Source organism: Dama dama, chromosome 11 (assembly GCF_033118175.1).
Source record: "Dama dama isolate Ldn47 chromosome 11, ASM3311817v1, whole genome shotgun sequence".
NCBI classification, from domain to species: domain Eukaryota; kingdom Metazoa; phylum Chordata; class Mammalia; order Artiodactyla; family Cervidae; genus Dama; species Dama dama.
Window position 1 is genome coordinate 66148435 of NC_083691.1, and position 10542 is coordinate 66158976.

General features: G+C 36.5%; 1 protein-coding gene across 2 annotated transcripts in view; it reads right to left on the reverse strand.

The window, feature by feature from the left end:
- The window catches only part of CFAP36 (cilia and flagella associated protein 36), a 30194-nt gene extending 20693 nt beyond the window's left edge, over window positions 1–9501 (reverse strand). The window contains exons 1-3 of one of the 2 annotated variants that reach the window (XM_061155415.1): window positions 9182–9501; window positions 6329–6393; window positions 5638–5739 (exon numbers count right to left, since the gene is read on the reverse strand). In XM_061155415.1, coding sequence (XP_061011398.1) covers window positions 5638–5739; window positions 6329–6393; window positions 9182–9296 — 282 coding nt within the window. In that variant the 5' untranslated portion in view covers window positions 9297–9501. The remainder of the gene's footprint in view (window positions 1–5637; window positions 5740–6328; window positions 6394–9181) is intronic. The other variant, XM_061155414.1, reaches the window with a different exon arrangement.
- Between the last annotated feature and the right edge of the window lie 1041 nt (window positions 9502–10542).

Below are 10542 nucleotides of genomic sequence, written 5' to 3' on the forward strand. Positions count from 1 at the left end.
GAATTCTATCAAACACTTAAAGAATTTTATACAATTCTTACAATTCTATACAAATAAAGATAGAACTTCAAAGAAAAGCTATAGATTCCTTTTACTTCTCAAAAGAATAATGATTATTTATTTGCAGAAATTCAATAGCATAGCCTATAGAAATGATGTGAAAGCCCTTCTATTGATTCAAAGGACTAAGGGGGGAAAAGTATAACTATGAAATCTAGTCCCATCACTTCATGGCATATAGATGGGGAAACAAAGGAAACAGTGAAAGAGTTTATTTTCTTGGGCTCCAAAATCACTGCAGATGGTGACTGCAGCCATGAAATTTAAAAGATGTTTGCTCCTTGGAAGAAAAGCTATGACCAACCAAGACAACATAAATTAAAAAGCAGAGACATTACTTTGCTGACAAAGGTCTGTCTAGTCAAAGCTGTAGTTTTTCCAGTAGTCATGTATGGATGTGAGAGTGGACCATAAAGAAGTCTGAGCGCTGAAGAATTGATGCTTTCAAACAGTGGTGTTGGAGAAGACTCTTAAGAGTCTCTTGGATAGCAAAGAGATCAAACCAGTCAATTCTAAAGGAAATAACCCCTGAATATTCACTGGAATGACTGGTGCTGAAGCTGAAGCTCCAATACTTTGGCCACCTGATGCTGAGAAAGATTGAAGGCATGAGAAGGGAATGACAGAGGACGAGATGGTTGGATGGCATCACTGACTCAATGGACATGAGTTTGAGCAAGCTCCAGGATGTAGTGATGGACAGGGATCCCTGGCTTGCTGCAGTCCATTGGGTCACAAAGAGTCGGACACGGATGAGAGACTAAACAACAACAACAAAGCAATTAACAATTGGAATTTGAAATAAAAAACACAATACAATTTACATTTAGCACTACAAAAAAGTACTTAGGAATAAATGTAACAAAATATGCATAAGATCTATATGAGGAAAACTAAAAAATTATTATGAAAGAAATCAGAGGAGATCTAAATAAATGGAGAGCTATTCCATGTTAATAAATAAGAAGACTCAACACTGTTAACATGTCACTTCTCCCAGATTTGATCTGTAGATTCATGCAACCCCAATCAGAATCCCAGCAATTGTGGATACCAACAAACTGATTTTTAAATTTATATGGAAAGGTAAAAGACCCAGAACAGTCACACAAAATTGATAAAGATCAAAGTCAGAGGACTGACACTACATGACTTCAAGATTTACTATAAACTGCAATAATCAAGACAGTATGACATTGGTGAAAGAACAGACAAAGAATTAATGGAACAGAACAGAACGTGAAAACTGACCAACAAAGACATAGTCAACTGATTTTTGACTAAGGAACAAAGGCAATCCAGTGAAGAAAGGATCATCTTTCTAGAAAATGCTGCTAGAACAACTGACATCTACATGGAAAAAAAGAAGGAATCTAAACACTGACCTTATACCTTTCACAAAAATTAACTTAAAATGGATCATAGATTTAAACGTAAAAACAAAATTTTGAAACATAGCATGGAGAAAATCTAGCTAACCTTGGCTTTTGGCAATGACTTCTTAAGATAAAATATCAAAACCATAAACAATGAAAGAATCACTACATCAGACTTCACTAAAATAAAAAAGACTTCTGCTTTGTGAAAGACATTGTTAACAGAATGAAGAGAAAAGCCACAGGAGAATATTCTGTGAAATATTTGCAAAACAGACCTGATAAAGATTTGTATCAAAAACATACAAAAAAACTCTTACAACACAACAATTAGAAAATAAATAACTCAATTTAAAAATGGGCAGAAGAAAACAATGATATCACTACGTATCTATTAGAATGGCTAAAATCCAAAAACCTGACAATATCATGTGTTACTGAAGACATGGAGCAACAGGAGCTCCCATTCATTGCTGGTAAAAATGTAAAATGATATAGCTACTTTAGAAGAGAGTCTGGCAGTTTCTTACAAAGTTAAAGTGAATCTTAACATATGATCTAGCAGTCTTGCTCCCAGGTATTTACGCAAATGAGATGAAAAATTTACACCCACATAAAAGCCTGACTATGAATAGCTATAGTGACTTTATTCAAAATTGCCAAAGACTGGAATGCACCAAAATTTCCTTCAAAAGGTTATATACCACCTTCAAAATGTGGTACATCCATAAAATGGAATATTATTTAGCAATAAAAAGAAAAGAACTATCAAAAATGAAAATACTTAAATTCATATTGCTTACTGAAAGAAGTCAGTCTGAAAAAGCTATATACTGTGTGATTTCAATTACATAATATTCTGGAAAAAGCAAAACTATACAGACAGTAAAATGAACAGCAGTTGCCAGAGGTTTGGTGTAAAGATGGAAAAGATGAATATGTGGAACATATGAGATTTTTAAGGCAGTGAAACTATTTTGTATGATACTGTAATGATGGATATATGACATTATGTATTTGTCAAAATCCACAGAACTTACAACACAAAGAGTGAACCTTAAAATAAACTATGGACTTAACAATCATATATCAGTACTGGCTCATCAACAAATATACTACACTAATGAAAGACTTTAATAAAAAAAGACATTTACATTAACTGCTCAACTTTGGGTAAACATAAAACTGCTCTAAAAAAAGTCTATTAATTTTTAAAAATCTTATGAGCAATCACACAAAATATTATTAATTATCCAGTATGTGTTTTTAGAAAATGAAAGTTATACCATAAATATAGTCATTTTAGTGATAGAAGTTCTTGGGGAAAAAAAGAATAACTTTCCCAAATTAACATTAGAAGATAAATATTTCTGAAAGCGTTAATTTCTATTTTACAAAAGGCAAAGTAAATCAAGTGAAAAGCAAAAACAAAAACAAAAAATACTTTGTCTCTTGCCATATAGTCATCCCTGGCTCCTGCTATACATAGAAATCAGTGATGAGCTCTGTCCTCACCAAAAAAAATCACAAGCAATGAAAAAAGCCACTTTTGCCTATTTCAGTTGAAAACACCATAGAATTACAAAATCAACTAAACACAACTGAAATAATTATCTCAATATGCATTCTATTATCATATATTCCTGAACTTTTTAGAAAGGTATCTTAATTTATGAGCATTTTTTGAGAAGCTACACATGTACGACAGGAAAACATGCCCTTAAAAAGTCTGTTGTTGAGACTTCCCCGGCAGGCCAATAGTGAAGACTGTGTTTCCACCAGAGAGGGCCCAGGTTTGATCCCTAATTGGAGAACTAAAATCCCACAAGCTGTATGGAGAAGAAAGAGGAGAGGAGAGTTGAGAGGATGGGAGAGGAAGGATGGAAAGGATGGAAGGGGTGGAAAGGGGAGGGGAGGAGAAGAGAAGAGACAAGAGGAGAGGAAGAGAAAGGAAGGAAAGAAGGAAGGAAGGAAGGAAAAAAAATAAAAGGTTGTTTTTTTTAAAACCAGACATCTTCATCTGATGTACTCCTTACAACTCCTGCTGATTTTAATACACAAGAATGCCAGGACCAGTGGTCTAGGACTAATGGTGACCAAGCCAATTGAAAAGAATTTTGCAAGTCATCTTTAGCAGGACAGTTCAATGAGAGGGGAGCGAGCAACTGTTTATAAAAATCAAAAGCAAACCAAACAGACCAAAACAAAAGAAAAAGTACCTCCCAAACTACCCTGAACTAACAATTGGTTTCTTGAATTCCTTATAGGCACTCTAAATTAGCATAGTGGAATCAGCATTCTGATCTTTATTTACAAAGATTAGAGTATTGCTGCAAAGCAGTATCTAGCAGGCTTTGGGCTGTTTTTCTGGTTATTGGAGACGGCCTTGTGCTTATTCAGTCATACTGCCCTTAGTATCTGGGGCTAAGTTTGCTCCAGAAGAGAATAAAGCTAACTAGTCCACATGGGGATTGAATACATGACCCTGGCCTAATTAGCACCCTGCTAATCAACCACCAAAATAGCTGCCATTAATTACAAGGTGCTTCCATTTATAGACCACCTTATATGTGTCAGGTATTGTGCTCAATGTTTTATGAACATTTTTGCTCAAATCTCACAAAAACCTTTCAAAGTAGATACTATCCCTGTTTTACAGATGTTCAAACTGAGAATTGGAATAGACAAGACAGAAAAACTGTAAAACAACTTAGTCCATGATAAATGAAAGTAATCAAAAGATCTAAGTTCAAATCCAAGTCTGTCTGTGTCAGAAGGTTTCCATGCTTGTATATAACAAGACTGTACTACGAATCAACTCCAAATCAAAAGGTGTTATGTAACAGAACAAAGCAGAAAGATGTTACTCTTGATGTGAAAACAGTATTTTAAAATTCTGAATGTCTTCGTTCACAAGTTATCCTATGATGAAAACAAAAGATGAATGTGACTACTATTACTATGAACATCTTTTTTCACAAAGTATTTCAGATTCATTCATAATAGCTTAATTAAGAGGCTGACAAATATTAACCAAAGAAGAAAATATTCTGGAAATACAAGAAAAATAAAAACAAATACCAATGCCTTAAAAGAAATCTAAATACTAATTAATAATTTTCAATAAATTCTTCAAGGTAAGTAGACTTGTAAAAAACTTTAATTCAAGGCAATTAAACTGAATTGAAAATGTAAAAGTGCTCAGCGGGGCAGAATGAGTACTGGTCCGACTAGAGATATAAGGAAAGTTGCATTGCAGCATCTCATTGATGATGAGATGGGTTTCTCTGGGTAAGGAAAGGATGGAGTGGTGAGAAGGTGGGGGCTGAGCATTCCCGGTTAAGGGACCACTGTGAGCAAAGCCAGGTGCACCAATGCTTACAAAAACAAGTAGCCAGAATTACTATAGTATGTAATGTACTACAGAATGACAGCAGGAGGTTGAAAATGATAATTTGAGATCACATCCTAGATAATCCTATCATCTCACTAAGGAATTATAGTTAATTTGGTAAAAGATGAAAAGCTAAAGTAACTCTTTGAGAAGCCTATTTGGGTAGTAATAACATATCTCTATACTCAATCTCGGAGCCTGAGCTGATATTCTGGCTTTGTTACTTTAGTTGTAGACTGTGCACCAGTTCCTTAATATATATGTGCAATAGTTTTCTCAATTCTAACAAAATAAAATAAATAGTACCAATTTCTTAAGGACTATTAGGAAGATTCAGTGAAATAACACATGTCAAGTGCTTAAAACAGCAGCTAGCATGAACCCCCAGTAAGTATCAGTTACAAATATACCCAAAACCTACTTCCATTCAGCGCTGCAGAACCAATGGGACAATAAAATTAGTTCTAACAGAAGGAAGCCCCAGGAACTGTGTACTGTGTATCTGCTAAGATTAAAAAAGAGGCAATGGCAAAACCATTACAAACCTATATAAATAAATTTTTTTTTGCATAAAGCCTATGATCTATTATAGTTCTGACAGGAAGTTCTTTTTTAATCACATCAGTTTATTAATGCCTCAAATTATCTTTTCTCAAGGTAGTTATAAAGAAAGAATCCATATGTTAAATTGGCTTTTCATTCTTACAGTCTCTAGAATATTATACTTTGACAATCAAACATAGCAAATCTAAGTGGAATCCTGGGCATTTTTGTTAAAACTATATATTAGCAGAAAAACACAAAAACCTGTGATGTACGGGTCTTTGCAAGAGGAGAAGTACATGCTTCTTGAAATTGATCTTCATTAATTCCAATTTCTTTAAGGTAAGTTTCTAACAGCTTTTCAACCTAAAAAAAAAGTTTAACTTTTACAATTTACATTGAAAGATTCCAAATGAGTTTTTATATTGAGTTTAGAAAAGTATAATCAAATTCTTGCTTGCGACTATTAATCTACATAAAATTATATTATATGGCTGTGACAATCTTTTTCACCAAAAAAACCCAAACAACTAAAAGTGAAAATCTTTGCAGAGAATGAAATGAAATTTCCTCTACCAGAAATAACTGGCCAGGATTATGAAGTTTGATTTGGTATAATCCTTGTGCTACCCAGGCATTTCTTAAAATCTCAAGACAACATGGCTAAATTAATAATGAACACTTCCCTGGATATACCTGCAGAAGAACAGGAATAAAATTTAAAGATCAGATGCAAGATCCCTTAAAATAGTTGTCCTAAATCTATTTCTTACATTCTAGAGTCTTATGGAGGAAATGCACAGAGAACTCCCAGAGTCTGATGCAACTGATAGCACTACTAGGGTAGACTGGAATTTTTTAAGGAATTTAAATGGACAAGTCTATTTTTTAAATTTAGAACAGATTGAATTAATATTATTCAAGTTATATTTAAAATCAGTTTTAAAATACTCACTAGTTCTTTGTATTCCTGATGAATCTCTGTATAAGTCAATTTGCTTTCTTCTTCATCATCAAAAACTAAATTTAAAAGAAAAATATTGCATAGTGTAAAAAAATTTCATTAAATATGAAAGTCAGCTCCACAAATAGAACTTATAAATAGAACACTCATTCTTGTAAACTGGCTCTTCCACTTTAAAATTGGGGGGATTAAAAAAATAATAATTAATTGTAAACAAGTTTTTTTCCTATACCTAAGAGCTACTTCGTTTGGGAGAGGAACACTAATTTGCTACTTTTCAATCAATAATACAAGGCAACAATTTATTTACAAATTTCAAATGGAACATTATTGGTAAGTTTCTAAATAATTCCTTTCACAACAGGTTCCAGATTATTTCACCATATTGGAACTTTGCTGATCCAAATTTTACTGAAACTGACTCTTTCTTTATTACATATAAATCAATAATGAAACAAAAATGAATAAAAACAAATGTTTACTCAATGATTATATGTGTGAAACAATGTAGATTAGAAAGATACATATTCCTTCAAAAAGCTACAATGTGATCAAGGAAAAGACAAATTCATGAACTGTAAACCATAAGCCACCTTTTAAAAAAACTCCCCCATTCTTTCTAAAATACATAATTAACATCGGTAATTTTCTATTCAAAACTCTTCAATTAAAAACTCTTCAGTTCTTTGCCTAGAGAATAAGTATAAAATACTTAGAATCCCAGACAAAACCCTCCAAGACTGGATCCCAAGTCTCATCTCCCACCACTCCAAAACCCGCACTTTGCCCTCATAACAGTATACAATTACTTGGAATGTGGACAAATGTAAAAACATAGAAGGTGCTTCAAAGCCCCAGGTCTTTGCTCAAGCCCTTCTTGGATCTCTTTGCCTTTACCCAGTACCTCTTCTCCCAACCATTCTTCAAAATACTGCAAGAGGCACATTCTCCATGATCTGCTACCCACTCCCAACTCCCTCAACTATTTAGATTCCTTCCTCAGAACTATTTGAATACACAGCACCATATGTCTACCTTTATAATAACATCTGGTCACTTTACATTTAAAATTCCATTTACCTGATTGTCTTCCCCACCAAATTATAAACTTCTCAAGCACAAAGATTTGTTTTATTAACTTTTCTATCCTCTACTTCTGGCTCAAAGACACTCAATAAATGTTGAAATAAATGCTGACATTTACAAAGTTAAACAAAACTAATTTTTTAATTACCTAAGGTGAAGAATAGCACATTGACAACCCAAAGTCAGTGAAATACAAACACTATTATTTCAAGTGCCACTGAAATGTTATTTCCATTTCTCTTGGCATCTATTCTACATAGCACTGGGCATACATGCAATATAGCAGCTAATAGAGCTGTTTTCAGATAATTTTGAAGCCAAATTACTACATCACATGTTTACAAGTCTGAAAATTACTATTTCCCTATAAAATTATGCAATCAGGTGTGTTATAACTGAGATGCAGCCACTTTTAACGTTTGGGGATAAAAATAACTTTTTTTTTTTTTTGCCACTTCAGCATTTAGGTTCAGGTTCAGTGGCATAAGTGGAATCAAAAGGTGACTAATTTCTTTTTTTCTCCTAAAGGAGATCAGAACACCACCTGCTTCCTCGGTCTCATAATAGCGTTTAAAATTCTTTAATGGAGCAGAAATAAAAGTTATTTTGCACTTCTTTTAAAAATTACCTGAAAGAACAATACCCAGTAAATACTATTTGAATGTTGCTCATGGCAATGAGAATGTAATGAAAAGATTCAGTGGTCAAAGTAAATTTCATCTTTACCAGATTCATGGAAACTTAGGGTTGAAAGGACTCTTAACAGATCATTCATGATAATCAATCATTTGACAGTTGAATTTCCCTCTGTAATAACTCTATTAAGGTGCTATCAGATTCATTCAAACACTGCTAAGGCCTGGGGAACTCATTACCTTCTGAGACAGGCGAATTTATCCAGGATACTCTCTGTTATGAAGCACTTCCTTCACAGAAATTTGTTTACCTCTAGCTTGTACCCAGGGACGCTAGCTGTAGCCCATTGAACCTTAAAAAAAACAAGTCTAATCCCTCCAACGTGCGACAGACGTTCTAACGATTAATGGATATTACTACCCTTAAGGTCTTGGCCACCTAAACAACCACAACAGCCTGAAATTATTCTTATGACATCGCTTCTGATCCTTTTCCATAAATGGTCTCCAAATTATCTTCAAGAACTGAATACACAGCTCCAAAGCGTGAACTGATCAGAACCTGGAGGTACTCTTTCCTCACAGGGAACGTTATGCCACGTTTACATACCTCATTTGTTGGAAGATACCCTCCATTTTTGATATAACCGAGAGAGAGCGCTCAAAAAAGGGAATACAGACCACCGAGATTACAGGCTCTGGGCCTACCGGAGTAATCACAATACCCCTCGCCCACCCACTTTTTGGCCAACAGTTGGAATCAGAAGGAACCCAGAAGCAACTGACATCTCTCCTCCCAAGTCACTGGGGAAGCTGATGAAGGAAGAAACCCACACAGTCACCTGCCCAAGGCAGAAAGGTGCAGGATGGGGTGAGAGACTCAACACAGGATTAAAGTCTAATGTTTTTCGAATGTGTGCTTGGGCCCAGGGCGGAGAGGTATCTCGTCCCCCTTTTCATTAGCGTGGGAAAGACAGGCGCGGTGACAGCAACACATCCTAAAAATCCAGCTCTAAACCTGGTCGACAGGAGTGGAGATCGAGGAGATGAGAGGCGGTTTGTGGAGAGGTTGTTGGTGTGAGAGAGGTGAGCAAGGACTGACGGTTCGAGATTCGGATTTTACCTTCACATTTCTGCTCCACGAAGTCCAAGATGGGGATGGACCAGTCTGGGCCCCGCAGGAACCCCGCGATGCTCTCCACCACCCATTCCACCTCGTCCTCTTCTTCCGCGGCCATTCCGCCCCCGCGGGGCGCCGCGGAAGCCTAGGCCAGACCCCCGGATCCTAGAAGGCCTTTCGGCCGCAGAGAAGGGAGAGGAAACAGGGGAACGAAGTGCCCCCGCAGTCTCCGCAGTCACCTGGCTGAAAGCTACAAACCACTTAACGTAAAACGGTCGCTATGGCGACAAGCGGAGCCGCCTCCGGCAGCCGCCCGGAAGTAAAGCCAGCTTCCTCGGAGCCTGCGCAGCTTAGAAAGAGGCATTTGAAGAACGTTTCCGATTGGCTGGGATGGAGTAGAACAGTCGAAAGATAGTCTTCCGCCCATTGGCCCGAGCTGCTGGTAGCGCTGACTTGTAGCCATTGGCTGGAAATCCAGGAATCTCAACGTTCCCACAGAAGTGCGTAGGACCAAGGACTAGAAATGGCGCCACGAAGGCCCGTCTCACCTGGTCTCTGACTGAAAAGGTTTTAAAGGCTTCAGTTCACGGCTGTATCCCCACCGCTCACTCCCGACCATTTTCCGACCCGCTGAGCCAGAAACGTTTGTAATTGAAAAGTTGTTTGTTTGAAAATACAAACCCGAGGAAAGTAGCTCTGTTAAGACTTGCTGCTTGTCCCAGCGTCAGTTTGCATCCCGTAGCTGCCGGCGAGTCTTTATGGCGTAGATAGAAATAACTAGAATTAGCAATTTTTCAGGAGTAAAGTCAAAGTCAGTGTTCCTTTAAATAAATGTCTAAGTAATCAACCCTTAATGTTAAATAATGCTAACTACTTTTAGCTTGGAGTCCTTTGCAGAATGGGTCTTCAAAGGTCTCTGCCAGGGTACTTGGCATCCCAAAATATTTTCAAACAACTTTGTATGTATTTACATACATGGGATCATATGTACAGTTAAGAAACTTTGTTCACGTAGTATAGTCATCTGTACATGTAAACATAAAATTGTTTCTTGACAGCTACATGATATTCTATAAGCTAGCGTTTTTAAATTCATATTTCATGTATATAGGAACAGTGGACTCCCGTGGTGGCTCAGTGGTTAAGAATCCGCCTGCCAATGCAGCAGACGTGGGTTCAATCCCTGGGTAGGGAAGATCCCCTGGAGATGGCAATCCACTCCAGTATTCTTGCCTGGGAAATCCTATAGATAGAGGAGCCTGGAGGACTACAGGGTCGCATAAGAGTCAGACACAAGTTAGATTAAACAATAACAAATATACACACAGTATCTTACTTGGATGCATAGATGTGATTAGTGTGCC